General features: G+C 42.8%; 1 protein-coding gene across 1 annotated transcript; it reads left to right on the forward strand.

Moving 5' to 3' along the window:
* aatkb (apoptosis-associated tyrosine kinase b) lies at positions 1-24,456 on the forward strand. Its single transcript, XM_068754937.1, has 14 exons — positions 1-61; positions 9,068-9,201; positions 12,045-12,186; positions 15,810-15,889; positions 16,542-16,660; positions 17,142-17,229; positions 17,853-17,986; positions 18,600-18,684; positions 18,820-18,941; positions 19,297-19,446; positions 19,755-23,265; positions 23,379-23,508; positions 23,616-23,819; positions 24,202-24,456. Exons 1-14 carry the CDS (start codon positions 7-9, stop codon positions 24,228-24,230), a joined length of 4,983 nt encoding a protein of 1,660 aa, XP_068611038.1. The 5' UTR covers positions 1-6; the 3' UTR covers positions 24,231-24,456.
* Positions 24,457-25,196: the final 740 nt, after the last annotated feature.

The following is a 25,196-nucleotide window of genomic DNA, read 5'->3' on the forward strand; positions in this document are numbered from 1 at the left end:
GTGACGATGTCCTCGGTCGTTTTCAGCACCGGCTTCGGCGTAAACTCGCATCTCAGCGCAGGTGAGACGACATTCCGATGCGCCGTTATTCCATTACGCGTCCTTTAAAGAAACGACAATTCTCACCCATCTGGTTCTATGAGATGAGATGAGATGAGATGAGATGACATCACATTATGATGCGAGCGTCCTTATTAGGCCAGTCATGTTTTGTGTGAGATTTTGCATTCACATGAAACTGATAATTGTATAAACGATTGGCCATTGTTAAAGTTCACAAACATCCAGCTCTGATATTTCCCTCAGGCCAGAGGATCAGGTCAGCTGAGCAGTTTAAAGCTACAGTACATACAAAGGTGAAGGTTAGGAGGAATGCTGCTTTCTGAGGCTCCCTCTAGTCTAATTGGACCGTCGGGATGCTGCTTAGAGCAAAAGCAGAGGTTTGTGGGAGGTGATGAATGGAGGCTCGACAGTCTGACTGTTTCTCAAATCATGGTGAAACGATCAGAGCTTACAGAAGAACAAATGTCTATTTTTATTATGTAACGTGCCGCTGGCCTTGTCATCTTCATGGTTTCTATGGTATCCAAGAGGCACAAAATACTTTGACTCCCTTCTATAATTTCAGCTGATGAATAGGATTAGCACACAATTTTAAGAGGTACATTGCATGTTGTACTGAGGACTGGCTTTTTTTTTTTGCCATTTTTTTTTTCTGGCTTGCTTTTGTGAAAACTGCAGTGCTCACTGGGTCACTAAAAAAAAAAGTAGTCCAAGGTGCAAGTTGCTTTTCCGTCCATTTCATATTCTGAAAATATGTTTAAGAAAGTTGCTTATTTGCAATGTCTGCTGATGAATTGGATGGAAGGCTTGAGCTTTCCTTTTGCGTTGTGTCTGGGTCGATGATTCAGCACTGTGGAGAGTTCCCACAATGAAAACAAGGTGAGCACTAGGCAATATATTTAATATATATATTTATGAATTATTCATTCAAAATACTGCAGTTGGGCCCCAATTTATTCAGTATTCATAAGTAGTATCCAAACAATACATTGCTCGTATATTACACTTCAGCTGTAGATAAAGAAATATTGTTTCACTCAACACAAATATAATTGGTATCATTTTTGCACATTGTAAAGTAACTTTACTGTACTATATATTCATCCAGAGCATTCTATGCATGTTAAGTGTTTGACATGTTTGGTGAACATGCAGGAAGCATGTCCTATATCTTATTTATACTTCAGTTTTATCTCAATATATTCAGTCACAATCCATTTTTTTAAGATCTAAATATTTAAACCTAAAAAAAGGATTACTTCTCTATATTAAATTATGAAAACTATTATTTAATTTATTAGTTTGCCTGTCCATACAATTACGGGTGCACTAATGGAACACATTCATTTCATGATTCTTTTTTAGTCTCTCAGATGAGGCATTCATTTTAAATTAATTTGCTTGGTTAGCGAGACATCCAGTTATCTTTGATCTGTTTAGTTTTGCACAAGAGACGCTGATCACTAGACTCCAGGACAAGAGAGGACGACTGCATTGACTGACTGCAGAGCACTTACTGACTCAATCAATAGACCACTTTCCTGATTTAATTCTTGTCTCATCTTTTCTATCTTCCTGTCTGTGTCCTCACCTGTATCATCGTTATGTTGCTGTCCACATCTTACAGCTGCCTGTCTGTCTCTCTATCTGTCTCCCTGTGTGCCATGGGCACCCTCCTCCTTCCTGCTAAATCACAGCAGGCCCTTAAGCCTGTGATTTAGAGGGATTCATTGCTGGCCGTGCTCGCTCGGTGGAGAAGTCGGGTGATTGGCTCTAAGTGTGTTGTGACGCAGAGACAGAGGAAGTGAGAGAGGAAGGCAGAAGAATGTCGGTGGAGGAAAAAAAAGGTTATAGGAAACACAAAGCCTTTATTGGTGCGCATATCAGCTTATCAGCAGAGCTACCTGAGGTCCGACTACATCCAATGATGTCTTAACATCCAGCTCTTTACATCCAACTTCTTTCTGTGCACTGTGTTTAGTTTATTTCTGTTCTTTTAGCTGTGCATTTTACTTCTTATCTGAATTATGCACATTCTCAGATATTTGATATGCCTCCTCTTTTACAAATGTTGCAAGAGAGGTAGTCACAGGGAATGTTTATCAAGTGGCTCTTGAAAATTCTAAACTTAAATTATACCCGATTGCTGTGTTGATACAAATTAAAACCAATTTGAAATTGGTCAAACATTTCAACTGTAACTGAAAAATACTAAATGAAAAAATGAAAAAAACAAGTGAGGCAAGGCAACCTGTGTACAGCCTGTGAGACCAAACCTGGAACAAAATCACTCTGAAAGGCATTTTCTGCTCCATTTAGTTTAATTGCTCTGAGTGGACAGGAAAAATTAAAGTTGGCTGATATGAGGCAATCAGCTAAAGATTTAGATTATCAGCCTGGCAAAATACTGTCTAGTATTTTGTTTTTTTTGTCTCAGTTCCTAAAAAATGTTGCTTTAGCTTCCAAGCAAAGCCTATTTTGTCTGTAAACGGGACTCTGACCTCATCTTCGAAATGTAGTGGAGGGCAAGAATAAAGAAGTTGAATGTTGTAGTAATCAAATAAAGTTCTTAATATTTGACTGAATAAAAGAACTTGAGCTAACAGTACTTACATCCCATATGTATTGTTGCTCAACCTGAAGTGACGCATGCTATATCTGGCTAACGGGTGACCCGGGAGGGTCAGTGCCACTGGCTGCCCACATAGTTGAGAAGTCAATGTCTATCCCAGTGGCTGCGCTGAGGCAGTTTCCATGGCAATGCATCTCATGGAGTCACATTCATTATTTGGTGATTTTATCAGCATTTCAGAACTTGTTGGCCAATCACAGACTGGAACTTCTATATGCATTGCACATTTTTTGATGTGCCTTCGTCTGTGTGTAAGATATTCTGTATTTGTAAATGTTGGTATGAGATCAAATGAGCAGAAAAAGAGAGCATCTGTGTGGTTGGTGTGTAGATGGATGGACGTGTGAGTATTTGCACACTGTGACAGCATTTGCCCTAGTTTCTCGTTTTGCCCATTTCCCCTGCTTCTTCTTGGTCATAAATAAGCTCATCCATTATTAACATTGGAATGTTATTCATCGCCACCTGGATCAGGACTCCCTGATTGTGAAGTCCCGCACTGCAGAAGCTGGACAAGTGACCATCCTCCAGATCCCTTTTTGCTATTATCAGTTATACAATATGGACTGTATATGAATTATAAGGTATCTGAAAATTCCTTATAATTCCAGAAGGCTGCTCTAAATCTTGGTGCAATTTCCGGTTAAAAACACTTGAAGCCAATTCGCATGTCGCTACACATTGAAATAAGGCAGCGTGATGTACTGAAAGTGTCTCCATGGCAACCATGCTTTGAATCCGTTGCACAACAGGGGGGCACTTTGGCGATGGCGTACTCCCCGTTACCATGTATAATCATCGCAGCCATACCGCATATAACAAACCAAGCCAGCATCTCTCATTAATTCCTGAAAAGACGCTACACTCTGAAGCAATGTGCTAATGTGCTAACTGACCACATAAACTTTGCCCGATCTGAAACGCAACATACATTTTTAATCAAAAAGTAGCCTGCTGTCTATGCAACATTGGTAACACACAGAATTATTATGATGTCATGTTCCTTTTTTCTATGAGATATATTTGTAGACCTTAATATATAATTGAAATATACGTCTTAAATACTTTGTGTCTTTGTATCATAATGAGCTGCATTGGTTGCTCCTATGAGTTGTGTGTGTGTGTGTATGTGTGTTGCGTAATTCCCCATGCACATCATCTGTGATGCTGTGTAATCAGTGCCAGGCGGGACAGAGGGTAAGGGGAAGAGATTCTGCTTCAGTGGTCTTTCTCGCTCTTCCTCTCTGGAAGACTCATCTTCACAGAGGCGGGACGGCAGAAGCATACATAATATAGAACAACATGAAAAAGCTCATTTAGGTTAATGAGTGTGTGTGTGTGTGTGTAGAAAAATATGACTTGTAGCACTTTTTGAAATGAAGTGGAAGACAACTCTCTACTGAGAGCGAGAAGAGTCAGATAATAGGGATGGGTGGAGGACTGGTGCAGCGAATAAGCTTGGGACCCCTGCTCCAAAATCTTTTCTGTGTGTGTGATAGTGCAGATTTCCCCCTGCTCTGTTGACCCTCCCCGACAGACAGACAGTGTGGCACAATCATTCTCTGTCCCCATGTTCCCCGGGTTTACTCAGGTGAGACATGATGTTCCCGCGCGTTTCCGACTTTCGTACTCATCCTCATGAAATTTGTCAGACATTCTCTTCACTTTAACAGCATCTGCACAACACAATGGCCCTTACATCTACACAAAGGCTTGTTTTTCTTTTGCCATGCTTCACTGATTTGCAATGCAGCTGTGCTACACGTGAACTGCACGCTCCAGAGACCCTTAATCTCCTTCGTCTGTGCTGCTCTTTATAAACGCTAGCCACTCGGAACATATTCATGTTAGCGTCACGGCCATTCATTTAGCCTGTTCTCTGAATATTTAATTACACACTCAAGCTCTATATTAGTGCACTTTACTTGTTTCTCCCACATTTTGCATTGAATTTTTCATCATATAAATGGTGAAAAAATAGATTAGAAACAGTGGATTAGTCGGACTTTATAAAAGTCAAAGAAGATGTATCATAGTTATTTATTATTTCATAATGGCAAGGGACCAAACAACATGTTAACATGCTGACAATTGAAAGTATTATAGTGATGCTCTGCCAAAATACAAGTCAGATTAATTAATTTAGGCACAAATCTGACCACTGTTTATGCCCATACCGAGTATGGGCATTCCATCATGCTGACATGCCCACAGGGCCCTGCGGGGAGCCGCGTGCTTAATAACCTGGATGAGATTGAGGTGTTGCTGGGCATTGTTGTGGTCTGGGGATGCTAGCGAGCGCCTCAGGTTGGAACTGTCTGCTGCCATGCAGGACAGAGACAGCTGAGGCTACACCGAAGATTGGGCAGAAAATATCAGGTCGACAATGCATCCATGCACAGATAGATACACACAGAAATAACATGCACGAGGAGACAATACGACCCAGGTGCTCCGGAGGTCGTACAAGGTTGCAGAGCAGAGATAACATGACCGCTCTAGGGGGATGAGCTTCATGGTTAGTTGCTGTGAATTGCAGCTTCCTGTGTGATGAGGTTACAACACGTGGGCTGCCTGCTTATATTAATGGAGTCGCACATGATGTGAATGGCTGATCTGCCAAATCATTTGTGTGTCGGGTGCAAATAGTAACAGGGGGGGGATATTTTGATGCAAATTGTCATGTCTGATTCGTAGTTAAAAATAGGATTTATGTGTATTTACTGGTAACTATGTGGCCTCCACAGTTACTTTATATCCCATTTCCCACGATAATTATTATGCTACTTTTGTTTGTCCAAACACATTTTAGACAATTGTAGCAGATCCACCAGAAATGCTGCAGCATATTGCATTAGCATCATAGAAGTAGCTCTCTGCTATGCTCAGCTTCAAAGACATGTCTAATCCATTTTTGACGGCTGCCGTGTCAAACTGCGGAGAGCAGATTGAGCCATGCAGAGAGTCAGGCACCGGGCCGGTGTCTATCATCCAGTTGATTTTCAAAGTAAAACACTGGGTGAAGACTCCCAAATGTCAAACATGCAAAAAAAACTGACTAAAATCTAGCTATACAAATATTTTGTGCATATTTTTGCACAATGCCACATAACTGTATATTAATTTAAAGCATAAATGCTTGCCGATAATCTACGAATATGTTTCTATTTTAGTTTCTGTTTTATATCCATGCTTAATGGATATTGATTGAAAATTCGATGGGGAAGAATCAAGTGAACTCACAGCCAGATTTATGAAGCTACACATTTTGATTCAAGGGGATTATTCATTTATTGACAGCTACACGTGCAAAGCAACACCACGTGCATGCTTGAAATTAGGAGGAAAACGTGTTTCATATAGCAAATCTTATTGCTGCTTTATTTTGTGTGCCAAAATGCACAAGCCTCCAGTTTTATTCAGATGAGTGCAGAAAGTTAATTTCCTATCTGGCACGAGGGGTAGGTTGTTCTTTGTTTTCACCACAGCATTTGTGAGCTTTAGGTATTACATTTGCGGTAGTCTGAGCAGGATTTTGGGTGAAGCAATCACCATGGAAACCAGTCAAGGCTTTTGCAGCCTGCGTCAGTAGCGTGGCGCTGGCTCCCTGACGATTGCTTGTGTTTGCAATAAAGAAATGGAAGATCACCCATAGGTGTTGTCTAACAGCTGTCTGCCCCTCCATGTGTCTGTCTGTTTAGCTTTCTGTCTGTCTAGCTTTGCGTTTGCAGGGTGAGATGACCAGAAGGACGATCCCTGCATCATTTCATAGGAACTAGCAGACTGGTACGCTGATTGTCCATGACCGGATCATAAGCTTGTGTGGAGTTCATATGGGCTTGTTAACCCTCTCTCCACCCATCTGCTTCCCCATCTTTCACTGCTTGGTAAAAACCACCCTGTCAGCAGTAACGCTGCAGCGTAGTAGAGGACAGAAAGGGGAACAATAATTCAATTTGCCAGCGCCAGCATTTTTGATACTGTGCCTCAGCTGGCTGTGAGGGAAGAAGCTTTGTCTCTGTCACTGCTTTGGCTCACAAACACACTCAATGCATGAGGTCTCTCACACTGGGATGCATCTATCGATTGCATGCGCTCCTTAACTCCCGATTGTAACATGAGTGCAATGGACATCATTATTGTGATTTCCCTTTGCGTTTATGGGGATAATGAGATGTAATATGCAGAAAGTAATGCTTAAGTGAAGTTAAAACCCTGAAGGTCACTTAGCAGGACCGAAGAGCTACCATAAATGCTGCTCATGCTGCCGCCTATTACTAGAGGGGGGAATATCTGCTATTTATAGGAATGGGAATATCTCTAATGAGATAAAGAACTTTAGTGTTTCACAGAGATGTTCATGCACCATTTTATTTCCAAACCGGATATTTATCCAGCTAAAACATGGAGTTTTGGCCTCCAGTCGTAATCTTTAAGAAAGACTTGAAGATATATTTACATGCACACAATTACGCTTGTAAGGCATGCATCAGCAGTTAATGTAGGCCATTCTTTTGCTGTCTGTCAGCAGCTGTTTAGGGCATGTTGGTTGCACACGTCACTCACCTAACTGTTCAACTGACTGCCAGGATGAGCCCGACTGCTGAGACCACTACTTCTGGTCCGGATACAGGATGCAGAGGAGATTCCAGCATTCAGGGACACAAATGCATCTTGCAGCGATAATGTGCATGAGTTCAAAAAGGACAAAAGGATAAATAAAAAACATTCAGTTTGGGAATACATGTGCTTTTTCAAAATAGATTCATAGTTTTGGGGGAAAAGTAAGCCTGCAAAGCTTTTCTATGTTATTTACATAGAGTAGAAACACTGTCCGGAAATTGCTTAAATAGTCTATAAAATCATCATAATGATGAACATGTACCGACTTGACATCCACTCAACTCTGGAATCAGATTGCTAGAAATACTGCATTAAGTTTCCAAAGTTTTGGGCTTTAGGGAGGCACACTCGCCTTTTAACTCCCTGCTCCATTCCTTGTGTTGAAATCTCTTTGAACATCAAGGGCTTCTTCTAACAGCTGTTAAGAGTTATGATCTGCAGGATGAAGCTTGCATTTTACGTTCTCATAGAAACAGGAGCTGATGGATTTTTCTGCCTGCCGTATGGGTAAGAGTAGAGAAAACATGTGAGGCTGTCAGGTAGACTGAGCCTTAACACTTAACACTATAGCTGCAGTTTGTGCTTCTGTCTGCTCTCGGTTAGACTCAGAGCTGCAGCTCTTCAACTCTCTGAGTTTCTCATAGAGATTCTCTGGGGGGGGATATGCTGCGGAGTACATAGCGTTTCAACTTCTTCTTCTCAGCTCCTTTCTTCTCTCCTCTTGCGCCGCTTTTCATCTTTTAGTCATCTGGATGTGCTTCAGCTCTCTGCCTCAGGAGGCTAAAAATGGGGCCACCTCTGAGCTGAGAGCCGTGTCGTGCTCCAGCTACTGGCATCAGCGAGAAAAATGGAGAGGAAAGAAATTCAGTCCACTGTCCCGTGCGCTCTGCTTTAAGCGGGGTTTGCTGTTCTTGAGTGTATTAAGTTAAACTCTCGGAGGAACGTGTCCTTGAGAACTAACAACCTATAGGAAGAGGCATTTGTCTCTTTGTAGTTGGACTCATTACAGCTAACAACATGGAGGACCTCTATATTTCATTAACCTTTGTGATCAATAGCATTGATTTTACATAACGTTGGGAAAAAACATGAAGGTAGGCATTGAGCAAAAATCCCAAAATGGCCAGCTAATCCCATATTTAACTGTTAAATTTGCATGAGTTTATATTGTCTTTTCCCACATTCTCTCTTCCTGACCAACTGTGTTCGCACTCTGTTCAATTATATTAAGAGCCGCTGCCTCACCCTGAGCCAAACGCACAAGCTTTTAGAGGATCAGCGCAAACTGGCTGCAAAAAATACACTCAGAGTACTGTGTGTGTGTGTGCAGCTGGGTGGCACTGTTTTTGGCAGGAACGAGTGTGAGAGATTTACAGCTGAAGGCAACACTGCCTGCACGGCAGTCTGTTCACGCCATTTCCTTGGTAACCGTTGCGTCTCAGATGGTATCATTGAATTTAAAAAAATAAAAATAAGAAAACATGTCAAAACAAAGGGATTGTTCCTTGTAGCTTTCGCACCAAGCAGGGATGTGTACTAGTGACACATGGGAAAAACACCCATCTAGATTCTTGTGTAAAAAATGTCCTTTTTGTTTGGGTGCTTTGTTTCAAATATTTTCCTGCTGCCAAGAGAAAGTGGTAAATCAGCACAAGCATTTCTTTCCGGTTTTCTAAGCATGTCAGAAATGCTCCCGTCATTGAGAGCGGCAAACAAATGTTTGATTGTAACACTTGATGTGTCCTGTAGATGGCGCTCCACTGAGTGAACTGTCCTGGTCATCCTCTCTGGCTGTGGTGGCCATCTCCTTCTCGGGCCTCTTCACCTTCGTCTTCCTCATGCTGACCTGCCTCTGCTGCAAGAAGGGCGCGATCCGCTTCAAGGTGGGCTGCTTCTTTCAGCTGAAAGAAAACAATTCCTCAAGAAGACATTTTTCACTTTATGTGATTAATGTTTCGTTGCAGTAATCATCTCTGAAAGACATATAGCATTTATGATGTTCCTTAGATCTGGTTTATATCATTCTTGCTGGACCACCCAGTTTGGACCTGTCAGGGTGTGTCCAAAAAAGAGGCCAGGGTGGGAAGAAAGGGGGCGGCGGGGAGAGAGAGAGTTAGGGCGTGAGGAAGGGCATACCCATGAGCCCACAGTGCATCCGGCCTCAGGGCCCCATCTGGAATTAGACACAGACTCTCCCAGAACAGGAAGAAGGAATTTCAGGGGGAAAAAAAAAATCTTATAGAGGAGATGAGAGAGAAAAGATGCGTCCCCGCTGCGTCCAGTTTGCAGTTTGGACTTGGTTTTGAATTCAGGGTTAAACTTTTCAGCAGCACCATATCAGTGGACCTGCAACATGAGCATATTTATGTTGTAAATCCTTCAATTACTAAAATGTATTATTTCTGCAAAGTCTGATCTGACCCACATACCAAAATTTGTTTGACCTACTTACACTTGACCCAAATACAACAACAAATAGTCCAGAAGTGGTCCAGATGTGACAGTCACAACATGAACTATATACAGTACATGCACAAACATTTATTTTTTAAGCTTGATAACAATATGCACGCAAAATTTTAATATTGATTTTGGCTTGGCCAGTGATTAATCTGATCAACCAAATAGTCATTTTATCTCATTATCATTTTTGTATGATTACTGTAAATCTATGTCTCTTGAACTTCTAACAAAATGAGGGGAGATTTTCTCGAGTTGCAAAAACACATAGAAAAGCCAATCAAATGCCTTCTTCTATAATCAACAAACACTCCTCCAAATCAGGATTCTTTACATCTCTGATGCTGTTTAACCTCCTTTAAAACAAGACGACCACGAGGCAGCGATGTAATCGTTGTGTGTCTTCTTTCATGGGGAAGGGGACTGCCCTCCAGATGTTCTTCGGATTTTGTGGGAGAAGAAAAGAAAGGAAGCGAGAGAGTGATGTCAGATATATAGTATGTGAACCCCCTCACCCATTCCCCCCTCTCTTCCCACTTGTATTTTTCTCCCTCACATTTTTGAGGAGGCTCAATTTCTCTCCTCCTCCTCGCGAGATGACTGGAGGTCCCAGCCTCGCCTGTAAACTTGGACATGGCGCTCCTCCTTCTTCCTCTCTCTCTCCCACCCCCTTTTTTTTTTAAATCTATCCCTCTATCCCACCATCACCAGCAAATCCCAGGGACAGTCAGGGGTCAGCTGCAAAGCCACTTATCCTCCTCTTCCTCATCTCTGGACTCAACAGTGAGACTACCGCTGCAGAGTGATGATGCCTTTTTTGTGCAGCTGGCTCCACCAACTTCTTGCTGTCCTGCAACCATCAGACAAAGGAAGCTGGGGGTGCCCACTGAGTGTGTGTGTGTATAAAGAGAAAAATAATGATTGTTTTTTTTTTTTTTTATTAAACTGAGAGAATTTGACATGCCACCCTCACCTGTGGACTCTGAGGACAGGTAAGATAATCCATTTAATTGGCAGGGATGAAGATGTAAAGAGGATGAAAAGAAAATGTATCTGTATTGTCAAATTATATCCGTGCTTTTCTTTTATGTGGCAGGTTTTTGTTCCGATAGCATCGCAGTTGATTGGTCAACTGGCTCATTCAAGCATTCGCTGGTTTCATCCCCCCAACTCTGATCATTTTCTGACTGCATCTTTGCATTTTGCATCATCTTGACTTCTCTGAAGCCTCCTGTTCAGTTTTATTAATCATTTGCAGATACTGTACCAATAACTGAATGATGTGTGAGAGATATGATATATCACATTGTTGTACCTTGTGCGTGCGTGTGTGTGTGTGTGTGTTTTGGTGACAGTGTGCAGAGAGTGAAACCACATGTCGATGGAGACCGTGTGAAGATTTAGATCTGAAGCCAAGGGAGTGTTGTGTGTATGTGCTCACATTCTTGTGGGACAGGGTGAAGAGAGAGATGGGGAAGTTTACGTGTGTGTGTGTGGGTGAGGGCTGCAACAGGTCACATTTTTCCAGTGTTGGGACCGAACTACTCTTGAACTCCCAACTAAGGGACTTTTATTCTGACATCCGGTCTGTGGATGGATGCAGCCAACTCCCTCCCCACTTCATCATCTGTTTTATCCTCTGATGTGTCTCTACGGTCATCAAAAGGAATCTGTTCATCCGGCCCAGACCTCAGTCGAACACACGAAATACAGAAAAGTCATGAAAACCCTTCTGCATCACAACCCGCAATGTGCTTCAAAGGGATTTTTCCAACTAGATAGTTATAAAATATGCATCTGTAATGCTATTTTGGTTTATTTCTATATAATACATCGCTCCAAACTGACTAAATAGTGAATGTCAGCGTTAAGATAAGCAAGTCTTGCTGAATGATCCTGGAAAAAAAAGAGTTATTGGAATTAATCTTATCTCTGATATATTGCATATAAAAACACAAGACGTTTCGCTGGATTCTTGACATGCATTATTCATTCAAAGCTGCACAGTTCACCATAATTTTGGGTATTAAAGCTGTTTTCTTTTCACAAAACACCCCCCACACTGCAGCTGGTTCTGTGCCTCTGCCACTCCTCTATGATGCGTTACAGCATTGCAGTCAAAGATTGCATGTTGCTTAAAGTTGATATGCAGCTCCAGGTGCATCTTCAAGGGCTAACCTGACCTTACATATTACCAGTTACTAGAGCGACGTAAGCAACCTGCTCCTTCACTCTGTCTTCCTGCATCTTTGCATCTGTTTTCCAGGAATTCAAGAATGTGGACAGGGAGGAGTATCATGCAGATATGTCCACTTTGGCCTCGCCGGCCTCCCAGGCCAGCCCAGATGTCTATATCCTTCCTCTCACCGAGGTGTCCCTTCCAGTGGCGAAGCAGCCGACTCGATCGGGTGAGCTGATGAAGTGGATTCATTTTTAAATCTAATTGTGTACAGGTGATATCAGGGCAAAGTTTAAAGAGAAAAAAACAAAACTATTCCCACAGCGTGGTCATGAATTTTATTTTATTTTTTAAATAGAATTGTACAAGGTTATGTTGAGAAAAGTGATGTTCAACAGGTTTTTACCACTCAGTAAAATTCTGCAGCAGGTTTAAATGGATTTTTCTTGATGCTGACAGGAAAAGAACATGATCTAGATGTTCAAAGGATATCCAATCACAATATCACTTCTGGCAGCTTGTCAGTTTCGGAATCTGCGGCTTCAGTCATTTGCTACAAACTGATGCAAGCCGTGCAATAGCTGTGTAAAAGTGCCAGAGCATGACACACGCAAGAACATTTCAAGGGTGTGATATAGAGCTGTGGATCTGTAGTTAGTCGAAGCCCCCCCCCCGAGCAAATGATGTCCCGGCGCGGGCCCCAGTCATCCGGGCCTCCACCTATCCCACAATACCTCACTTGCAGCTCCCAACAGAATGAACTCTTTAACTTTCACTCTCCCACAAACATCTGTTTGTTGCATAATCACTTTCAGGCAGTCGGCCCACACTGCTGCTCACCGGAATGTCAGGCATGCGAGAGCACAAAACCCCAGTGAGAATATTCCTCTTTCACTCTATCCCTCTCTATTCCCCTGTCCATTTACTGACAATGGCCGTGGTTGTGCGTTGATGAGCTGGTGCTGCCTGATAAACTCACGACTCTGGAGTGAAAGTGAGACTTAATGGATCATGCCCATGTCGTTAACCCAGAGATCAGTCTGCATCAAAGTTCAAGTCGGAGTTATTGTGAACGACGAAAGATTAATTGTTGCAGGATTTCCTTTTGACATTGCTTGAAAGATTTGTTTTCCAGTTGTTTAAGTTTCAGTCAGAAGTATGTGCTTTCAGTTTTTGTGTCAGTGAACACATGCTGGGCAGTTTCCCCACCCCAAAAAAGCAATAGATTTATGCATGACCTGAAAGCAAACTGCAAAGACACATGTCTGTCACTATATTTTATGATTTGGGAAAAAGTTACTTTTTAAAGTTTGTTTTATGTGAATAATAGAAACCATATGGTGACAGTGGTTAGGGATTCATTACATTCAGCGCTGCCTCACCCAGTGACATCATCTGAGGACATAGATTTCTGTTTTTTCATGAGAATAGGTTTGGCTGAAGCGGATCCATCTTACTCATCAATTGGCTAATGCTTTAAATGTTATCCTTTTTTTTTTTTTGCTACAATCCATAATCTTAATCTGGCTCAGTTTATACCACTCTACCCAGTTTATACTGAGCCAGACTCCTTTTCCAAACATGTATCCATACTATGTTTTGTAGATATTTGTGTTTGTTTGTTTAGATACATGTTGGATATGAATTTACTTTTATTTTACCATCTTAAATTAATCTGCATTGTTCCGCATTGCGAGGAAAATGAAAAGTGTTGCAGCTGCCCTGAAGCAAACGAAATAAGTTTCGGGTTTCGAACTTGCAGAGATTTCTGAGCGATAAGATATGCATGGAGTTGAATGACTTGGTTACCATGAGAAAGTCTGCTTACTTTCAGCAAATGTTTCCATCTCCTCTCCCATTCTTTTGAGCGCTGGGGCTGTCAAAAGGCTTCATGAATAGGTGGAGTTCCTAATGAACCCCAGTCCCGTATGTGGTTGGATCAGTCCATGGCGCGGACCCCGGGACGCACCCATATGCAGCTGTTCTCTTCTGCAAAAACCAACTCAACTCCCACCCACTCTAATGTGAAGCACTACACAGACGTGAAAGCACTCATGTACAGTACATGAATGCAATGTTTGTGTGATTTCCTCATCCTGAGGCGTTTTCAATATACATGTATTCTATGCATCTTTCAGAAAAAAACACTTTGAGATCTGCTGAATAACATCACACACTAGTCACTCTCCCCATGCTGATATGTCTCTGCGAGTCACACATTCAAAATGTCATATGTGAATGTGAATGTCTGTCCGAGGTCGGCACTAAAGCTCAGTGCCTCGGCAGCAGCGCCCTGACCGGGATTCACTGGACTGAATGGGCAAAATGGGACTTCCATTAGGCTCTGAGTGATTTAGCTGCTGTGCGTCTGACTGAAGACTTCCTGGCTACTTTAGCGATAAAGCCAGACGCATTCAGGCTGAGGTGCTTAGCGGCAGCTCACAGCTTAGAAAACACCAGAGAGTGCTGCAAAAAGATAAAATTTAGTTAGTGCATTTGCTGTAAAGAGATCAGAGGTCTTACCAGATGTAAGCAGTTTGCCCCCCCCCCCCACCCACACACATATTTGAAATATGGACCCAACCTCCAACTATCGTTCCACCAGTATCATGAATATTGGAGGTGGAAACCATGGACCCATTGCTTGTCACAGTTATTGTCCAGTCTCAGTCCATTCTTATTCCACGGAGCTGGTGGATAATAGCCCCCGTCTGTGGGTAGTAACTGGTCCTAACTGGTGCCATGCTGCCCTGAGCAACAAGACAATGGTGGTTGTTCTCCACAGCACTGGAGAAAGCGTGAGTGGGTGTAAAGAATGACGAGTGTGGGGAAAGAGACAGGGCTGTCCAATATGGCCTCCACACAGTAGCTGGACTGTGTGGACTGGAGGGGGGGAGGACATCGCTACAAAGATGTATCTGTGTGCCCGTAAGCCCCGATCCATCATTGTGGGAGATGTGGAAAGAAAGAAAGATATTATAGATGGTGAGGGGTTAGAGTTGGAGGGGCAAAGAGGTGGATGCCATCAGTCCTGTTTCATTTGGCTGAGCTGGAACATTACGGTCGGGCGTGTTCGTCAGCCAGGAAGGACTCGAGTCAATCGGGGAATGCTGACAGAGATGCATCAGTGGTTTGGAGGACAGCCAGACAGGTCGGTGCCAGAGTCATATCAGTATAGGCTGAGAGCGGAGTTACGTTTGTTTACTCGAGGGCCATGGGTAACATCCACTGACTTGCTCAAACATTTCATTGTTTGTCATACTCTACTACCGCTGAGTATGGTGTGTTCTGTCATGGCACTGCTATACAAGCTTTTTTTTTTAATTCTCTATCATTGATTCATCTCTGTATGATGTGCAGTTTCTTGAGTTCTAAATTAATTGTGAATGTTTGAGATCTTCAACTGAATAATAGAATTATTGGTCCAACACCAAATTGGAATGAAATTAAAATACTGTAAAGAGGATATCAATGTTTTTCCTACTAGTGAAATTGTGGCATTTAAAATCTTTAGTACCGGTATGTGGATGCATAAAGAAACATGTTGGCTTAGCAGACATCAGCCTGCAGTGCATGCGTTGTATTACCGGTAAGTCGGAAAATAGTCTTATTCTAAGTGCAAACAAAATACACATAATGTTTTTTTTTTAATTCATTCTGCCCACATCTGATTAAATTACTAACCGTGATGAAGGATGGCCTCCACTTCAGTACAAAGAGTAAACCACACATAGAAAATGTAAACAGAAATCAGACTGAGAAGCTTTTCAGCTAAATAACTGTTCATGCCATTACATGGGAAGGATTCCATGTAATCATCAACACCTTTTCCTCTTCCTTCTCTACCTCCAGTCCAACTCCTCAAATCCACAGATCTTGGCCGGCACAGTCTTCTCTACCTGAAAGAGATTGGGAATGGCTGGTTCGGGAAGGTAGGCCCACTTGTGACACGTCAATATTCCCAACTTCCTGCTGGTGTTTTTCACAGTAGCTCCCGCTGTCCCTGCAGCTATAGCTACCTGCCAGGTAGACGACACGCAGCATAAGTGAGTCTCACATCATGGATGTTAGCTCTTGCTGTGATCCCAGGAGTGTCTGGTTTGGGGGGCCAGTTAAAAATTGTTGACATGCTGCGTGACGTGTAATATCTGCGTGTCTGATTCCTGCGCCTCTGATGTTCGCTTGCCCCGGAGGGGAGACACCGAGACCCTGAGACTACCTTTTTACAATGATGAAAATGTCAAAGTCCTAGCCCGTCACTGCACGCTGAAGCATGGAGTGTGGTATCTTGATTTTACAAGCAGATAACGTGTTCTTGTTCTATCTCTCGCCCCCTCTCCCATCTTTGTCTGCTTTTCAACTCATACTATTCTCCCATGACGTCCCTCCACTCCATTCTTCTGTGCATTGACTGGGTATGTCATCGGTAAATGTGTTTGTCTCTCGCTGAATTCCTGCTCGACTGCTGTATGTCGTCTTGTCTGTCTGATCACTCCCACTCCATGCTGAATGTTTTTTGTATTTTTTCGGCTCTAAATGTCGGTCTGTCTGCCCCATACGTATGTGCAATCTGCACTGTTTCAGGTTCTCTTGGGGGAGGTGACTACAGGTCGAAATACCACCCAAGTGGTGGTGAAGGAACTCAAAGCCAGTGCCAGTGTGCAGGACCAGATGCACTTCCTGGAGGAAGCACAGCCTTACCGGTACACATTTCCTTCTGTCGTCTGTTTGTGGTGTTTCTTTTGATTTTTGCATTACCGTCTGTCATCGATGGGAAGGAAACTCATCCATGTACGGACGTATTGTGCTGTCGAGCTATTTTTGGGAAATTTTCCTTCCACGTGGAAATCCTTATTCACATATAAAAAGGAACTATTGCATGGGGAAATTCAGTCTTCAAAGTTAGTGAAGTAAATCAGAAAGGGTGTAAAAATAAAAATAATCCCTATTGATGAATCTCTTCAGCTCAGGATATAAGGGGTTGTGTTGTAGGTTCTTGAATGTAGCCTGCTAACATCTGTTTGTACTGTGCACTTAAATGTAGCCTGCTAATGGACTTGTCTGTGATTTGTACGTCATGCCTGTTAATGCTCTATGGTTCAACACATAAAACTGTTACAACTCACTTTTTGTCCCGTGCTGTGCTACGACCTCATGCTCTTGCCCACCCGCTCTGCTCTCCAGTACCCTCCAGCACCATGCTCTGGTGCAGTGTTTGGCCCAGTGCACTGAGATCACTCCCTACCTGCTGGTGATGGAGTTTTGTCCACTGGTGAGTTACCAAACCCACAGGGCAAGAGTGGGCAGAGGAGCTCACAGTGTGCAAGGAGCACATTAAGGAGTGCTGTATCTAAGTGACAGTGGCCTATAGTACTGTTGATTTCATATTAAGGCTGTTCCACGTTTGGTGTTTAAACATTATTGAAATAATCATATATTAATTTGAAATTGAGCCGAAAAGACCTTTAATCTGTAAATTACTATTGTCATTAATAGTTTACTCATTTTGTCTATAAAATGTCAGTGAAGTTTTGCTTGAAAAAATAAAATTAATGAAACTACTAATTTTCTTTTGATTAATCAATCAACTAATCATTATTAACCAGCGATGACAGAAAGTGCTTGGTCTGTTTTAGCAAACTTAAACTCCTTAGTAAGAAGAGGAGGGAATAAAAGTTTTGTCAAGGAGATGAGTAGAGTCAAAAAATATCGATAATTCCCTCAGATATGCAGTGGAAAATATTCGTTAAGACCCAATGTTAACACTCATTCAACAATCCAAGTTCTAATTTCAAGAAATGGGTGACGCTTCCTCCTATTTAGTACTATACAATGACCAGACTGCCCTCCAGTGGTCAGATATTGTAACATACTTATTATGTCTCTTGCCTCTAGGGGGATGTGAAGGGGTACCTCCGAAGCTGCAGAACTTCAGAAACCATGACCCCTGAGCCATTGATTCTTCAAAGAATGGCTTGTGACATCGCCTCAGGACTCTTGCATTTGCATAATCACAGCTTTGCACACAGGTATCCACCAGTTTGTGCCACGAAATTGTCATGAAGAACTGAGATCTGGACCCTCAATGCAGACAAAAGAGTGAGGCTGGGTCAGGTGCCGGTGAGTGGTGACTCCGGCTCCGCCCAGCTCCAGACAAACACCAAGGGGAGAAAAACCAAAGCAAACAAAAAACACTGACAGAAATATCACAAACATGCCAAAAATAACAAAATAACAAGTCTGTATCTTGCCATGATGAGGCAAATCCTCCTTTTGCTTGTCGGTTGCTTCCTGGAACAATATCCTGGTGCTGCCTGAGTGCAACCTCACATACTCCAGCATCAGTGATTTTGTTGCAGGCGGTGACCCCTCATCCCCAGAACGTCTAAAACATCCACTCAGTCTGCAGCACTTTCAGAGGCAAGAGTTGATGTTGATATGTGCATTAAGAGATACGAGTTTTAATCTTGTCAAAATGAAAAAATAAAAATAAAAAAAGATTGTTTTTGCATGCAAAATTGTATTCTATATTCATAAAATATTAATATAAATGTCCTGCAGTCTTCTGGTTTGTATGAACTGAAGAACTGTAACAGCTTTTTGTTGCTCCTCCACCTCCCCTACCTCCATCTTTCCCACCAGTGACCTGGCTTTGAGGAACTGCTTGTTGTCTGCTAATGTCTCAGTAAAGATTGGAGATTATGGTCTGTCCCACAACAAGTATAAGGTTAGTAAAAAAGAAAATCTAAAGGCCTTTAGTTTGCAAATAAATTACTTAATTAATTGAAGGAGCTGATTCAGGCTTATTTTACCTCAATAATCCCTGTCAGAGTGTGAATACTTTAACCATGCTTCCTTTCAGGATGACTACTATGTGACTTCAGATCAAATGTATGTTCCATTGCGTTGGATTGCTCCAGAATTGGTAGACGAGGTGCATGGAAACCTGCTGGTGGCTGAGCAGACCCAACAGAGCAACATGTGGTAGGATCAACACACACACAGCATTGTGTATATATATATATGTATATTTTGTTTAATAGCTTAGAGTTAGAGTTAAATATTTATAACATTCAAAGGCTTGGATATAAGAGAAAACAATTCTAAAACCTGTGTTTGCCAAGGATATAGTGGGTTTTTTTTTAAGTAAGGAGAGGTCTTTGGTGCACACCCACAGCAAGACAAAATGCAAATCAAGGAATGAGTGAAGTCCAAACGGGCGTAAAAAGTTTAACAAAAAGTGCTTCCGAACCGTGCCAAATATGTATTCATAGAAATAATGGTTCTGAATGCAGTTTTATGTTTCTTTGCACAATGTCCATGTTATCTTGTATCTTAGGTCCCTGGGTGTGACCATTTGGGAGCTGTTTGAAATGGGCAACCAGCCCTACAGACATTACTCTGATAGGCAAGTCCTGACTTATGCCGTGAGGGAGCAGCAGCTGCGACTGCCCAAACCACTGCTCAAAGTGCCCCTGGCTGAGCGCTGGTAAGACACGCAAGGACACTTACAGACACATTACAGGCAGTTAACATGGCTGGGTCCCAGGAGGATATCTTGAGTCGGGGAACTGCTTGTTTTTCTTAGATTAAACATTCTTTTGATTGGTTTGATTTTCAAAAAGGAAATAATACAGTAATAAAAATGCTGTACTGTAGAATATTTGCACAGGATTCTACTCATATAATGAATTTAGGGTATTCTAAGTAATTAGGCTAACAACTGCCTAATTTGATAGAACTTGCAGAAGCCCTCCGTCTCTGATTTTCTATTGGTCTTATGTTTGTGCTTCTCAGGTATGAGGTAATGCAGTTCTGCTGGCTCCAGCCTGATCAGAGACCCAACGCAGAGGAAGTACACTTGTTGCTTAGCTATCTATGTGCCAAGGGGGCCAGTGAGGCAGAAGAAGATTTTGAGAGACGATGGAACTCTTTGTGTCCCAATACTGGATTCAACAGCCACTGTGGTGCCTCGGCAATGTCCCGGAATCACCCCACCTCAACCTCCTCCTCTTTCCCACTGCTTGAGCAATTTTCAGCTGGGGATGGCTACCACTCAGAGTCTGGGGATGACATACTGACAGTCACCGAGACCAGTCATGGCCTAAACTTTGAGTACAAGTGGGAGCAAGCCAGAGCTGGCGAATCATACAGAGATTCAGACTCTTCTGCTACCCTGGAGCAGGTCGGTCATCATTGTCAGGAAGCATTTTACCCTCCTGGTGGCATCATGGGAGGCTGCCCAATGGAGAACCACAACCACGTAGTGTCTCCATCATGCTATCGGTCAAAACATCTACATGCTACTGGCATACTACCTGTCCTCACTGCCAATAGCCCCTCAGTGAACAGTGAATACTATATCCGCATCGAAGAGCCAATAGATTGTAACATTGATCCAGAATATACAATGTCCTCATACAGTCCAGACTACCCAGGCAGCAATGGGAGCTTTCTGACTGGCAGTGCAGACTCAGGTGAATGCATGGCCTGCCCATCTGAGGCCAAGAGCATGGGTTCCTATTGTTCTGCAGATATCCACAAGGCAGATGTATATGATTCTAATGACTCAAGTCCGGCTATCTCCCTCACAATGGAACCCCTTTTAGGGCAAGTGTCAGACCACAGCCCCATACATCCATGGGAGTCTAGTCACTACGTGTCCTATAAAGACAGAGATGGTGGTTATTACTTTGAACACTCTCCACCATTGGGAATAGATCATTATTTGATGAGGGGCGAGGTTGCCACTGAGCATCATCGGGAAAGCTGGGGTTCCAGGAGCCTGCGACAGGCCTTGGGTGAGTTGGAGCACCCTCTAGGTATATCACCCTCTGTAAAAAGTCCACCTCAGCAGGCCTACAGAGACACTTACCTGGACACAAGTCAGACCTCTGTCATGGGGAAGAATGTGACAGGGGGCTATTATGACATGATGGGCTCCCTGAGGAAGACAATGCCCAGCCACACCAGGCACAATGGCCACTCTGTATGTATTAACGTGGATACAGAGGGTGCACTCTTCAGCAAGCAAAAAGACAGTGATTCAGAGGAAGACGAGGAGTACATATATGTTGAGAGACACAACTGTAACACTTGGCCTTCAAAACACAGCCATAACAATGTAAGTCATCCCAGACGTGCAAGCCACAGTTACAAACAAGATGCTTATGTGGATTTTCATTATACAATTCCAAGTACAGATATTGAGGACTCATGGCCAGAGGAGCATACTCTCGCCTTCCACTCTCTGCCTAAACCCATTGGCTATCTTGAGTCCCACCAGGCCAAAGATAACAGTGCCTGCCTTAGTCTGAACAAACATCACTCAATGGTGCCCTCAGACAACTGCAATGCCCATGTCTACCTGTCCCATGATGTTGAAACACAGATGCCAGCATCCGGAGAATGCTGCCACTCACACTTTGTTGACCCACTTACTGGCTTGCTAGTCAGAAACAACAGCTACAGTCACAACTACAGTCAAAGCAACTACATCAGTGATAAAGTTGTTGACATCCCAAGCAATGAGGAGATGATCAATCTGTCACCAGCTCCAGGGGGTCCAATTGTGGCCAAACCTGCCTTCATACATTCAGAGGACAGTGGAGAGCAATATGTCGACCTTACATTTCATGATGCGCCATCCAAAGAAAAAAGGGACGATGTAATTGATGAAAATTCAATCGCGTTGAAACCAACAGAACCTAAAATAGATGAAGTGACACCAACAATGGAAAAAGATCCTCCTCTTCCTCCCGCTGATAACATGCATGTGATGGTGGCCTTCACAGATCCACAGTCAGATTTGAGTCACACTGGCGATAGTGGAGTCGACCGAGAAGGCTCCAGTGTGAGCCTTGTTGACATCCTTGACTGTAGCGAAAACGATGAGGATGACGACATCACAGATGATTTCACTGATGTTACCTCAGGCATCTTTGCTGATGAGTCCAATGAGCTGAATGTTTCTCCTGCTTTAAAGTCACTCCAGAAGCAGGTCGGAACACCTGATTCAATGGATTCCATGGATCTGCCATCGACATCTGGGTCTTGCGATGGTTTCAGCCCTGTGTGCTCCCATCCGAAAGCTATGGACAGTGGCTATGACACAGAAAACTACGAGAGCCCAGAGTTTGTACTCAAAGAACCCCACGAACCCCGCGAGCAACCGCTGGGAAAGTCTACCCTTGATACTTGCATAGAGGAAGACAAAACACAGAAGGAGCAGGGAGCCAAGCCGAAAGCAGTGGCCGATGAGAGCGAGCTACCACTGAGTGAAGATTTAGTCAGAGAAGCTTCACAGACAGGAGAACACATCCTTTTACCACTGAGCATGAAGACTCCATACAGAGACTCTGCCTATTTTTCTGACTACGAAAATGAAAGACAGTCAAGGGATGACGGGGAAGAAGTATCAGAGAGTGTTAGAGCTGAACAAAGTTTTGAACAGGAACAGCAAGTGGGTGATGAGAAGGGTGAGATAACGAATGAAGAGCAGGAAGAACTTGAAATAAGACACATATTAAATGAAGGCACAGACTCCTCCTCACCACAAGACTTAGAGGCATACTTGATAGAAGAATGCAACCATGATGAAGCATTGGGGCTAAATCTTGAGCACTCTGATAATGCTTCAATAGCAGAGGGTGGTCTGGATGAATGGCCATCTCAGGAAGAGAGCTCGTCCCTGGGAGATTGGGCAGCAGAGGTGGTGGGAGCAATGGAAGAAGCCCTCGATGCCCTGAATGGAGATTGTATCTCTAATATCAAGGCTGAGAAGGAACAAGCAGAAGATGTGAAGAACCCTGTTCAAGATTTGGAAACGATCGAAAATATTGTGCCAACGCCCATCAAGACAATTCAATACAAGCCATTTGGGAAATCTGGTGAAATCACACATATTTTACCCAAAGATGAGGTGGAGTTGCAGCTCACAGCCAGTTCCAGACGTTTTTCTTCCTCCAGTCCTCCACCATTATCTACTACTTCCGCTGCAAAAGAGGGTCAAGGATCTCCAGGTAATGGGGAACAGGCTGATGAGGAGGATGGTGACACTGATGACAGTGATGAGTCAGATGAGGAGTTGCGAACCTACAGTGCACAGGAACAAAGTGGAGGGGAGGATAGCGAAGAAGAGTATTACCCCGTCCCCATTGTGGTGAGTGATGACAGCGAGGCCCACAAGCTGCGCAGCCTGCTTAAGGTGCCCACAGTCCTGACAACAGAAGATCTTGAGGGGAAGCCTGAACACAAGGAAAAGACCGTGTCGTTTTTTGATGACGTTACTGTCTACCTGTTTGACCAGGTGAGCTACTAGCAAGACCTTCATTAGTATGTATTTTATTTGATTCGCCTACCCAGTTCTGTCTGACAAGTCATTTCCCATTTTCTAATGTTTAACAAAAAAATTGCCACCAGGAAAGCCCAACTAAGGAACTGGCTGAGCATGGTTTCCTTTTTGGAGCAGAGGGTCAGTGTCTACTTACCAAATCCCAAGACAGGACTAATGCCTCAGATGATTCCTCAGATGGAAACATCTCAGAGGAAAGTAAGTACACGGTTACAATTCTTTGTATGAATTATTCTCACATTGCAGCAAATACGTGCTTGTATCGGTCTGTTTTCTAGATACGTTTTGCTATTGTCTCTTCTCAGGTGCAGGGTTTGAGTGGGAAGATGATTTCCCCCTGCTCCCTCTCCCGACATCCTCAGCGGCGTCTGATTCACCTCCACCCCGCTCCGTCCCCGAAGCTCCAGACCCCAAAGCTGTACAGTTATCCCGCTTCACCGTCTCTCCCTCAAATGTGTCCCGTTTCTCCATCACTCACATTTCTGACTCCGATATGGACTCCGTAGGAGGTGGGTCTCAATTTATTTATTTTTTTACTGGTAGACATAAACATTTGTTTTGGTTTCAATTGGATAAATGAGGTCTAATTGTTTTTCTCTGACATTTTGCCCTTTTTTCAGCCTTGACTCTTGTATCTACAACATGCATGGACTTGTAGATAATATGGCATTCGAAAGATTATTTATCTTGGTATTAGGCTTAATCCCAGACTGGAAATCGTGTAGTTATTGGCCACAGCATATTGCCACAACCTAAATTACAGTATCATACCATGAATGAATGAATGAAGTAAAAAAAATAATAATTGTGCCAACTTCCATAGAAATGTGCCCACCTTTTTGGGGGGTTGAAAGATGCTAACGCTGCCTGTTTTTTGTCTGTTTTATGCAGGAAGTAGCGAGGATGGGGACAAAGATTAATGAGCTACTTACTGCTTCGCTGCAACAGTGACTTGGCCTGCAAGCATGACATCCTATTTATTTTTAAGTCAGGTTTTAGAAACACAAAACAGTGCCTCTTATAACCTGTGGACACTTTTGAAGGTCTGTCTTACCACATTGTAAGAACGGCCTGACCTATTTTAAATACTGATAAGAGTATAATTAATATATACAATTCTGAGAATATATATACTGTATGTATGATGTAAAGACTATATGAATGCAGGGGAAACTTGTATATTGAATTCTACATATTTTTCAGAACAAAGAGACAAAAAGAAAGGACACATTGAATTCGCCACTACATTCACATCTTTTTATCGAGGGTAGCATGTGTGTGTGTTGGACTACCTGGACAAAGGCGCCGTTGTTGAGATGTCATGTCAACTTTTTGACAAGGAATCAGCAACTCCATCAAGACTGAAGCTCCATTGACTTGCTACTTCATGGGAAACAGCTCCATTTGTCTTAAATATCAGCAGGAAGCCTCGAGATATCATTTGTGACATAATGTGAATATTTGGGTTAATGCAGAGACAGAGGACACACTAGTGTTAGGGACGGAAGCAAAGGGAATTTTCATAGGTTGTAGGGAACAACAACGTGACCATCCTCGTCTTCGTTTTCTGTATCAGGACCACCACTGTTCTGTTTTAAATAAACATGTGGCTCATTGTTGCTTCAAAATTGAGTGCCAGCACCACTATCACTATAACAACCTTTCTATTTTGTAGACACCAGCTACAACTTTGTCAGTAAGATGACAAGATTGAAAGAAATGTAACTATTTTACAAATATTACAATGCATGATATCAGTGTGTTTCAGACTTTGTGTGGAGACAAGAGGGATATCTATTTGATCTCTGACTTGCAGTTGAAATCCATTGTCATGTTACCGTAGAGATTCAGGATTTCAACTGCTACACGAACACACCAGTTCTGAA

The sequence above is a fragment of the Brachionichthys hirsutus genome, chromosome 21, assembly GCF_040956055.1.
Source record: "Brachionichthys hirsutus isolate HB-005 chromosome 21, CSIRO-AGI_Bhir_v1, whole genome shotgun sequence".
NCBI classification, from domain to species: domain Eukaryota; kingdom Metazoa; phylum Chordata; class Actinopteri; order Lophiiformes; family Brachionichthyidae; genus Brachionichthys; species Brachionichthys hirsutus.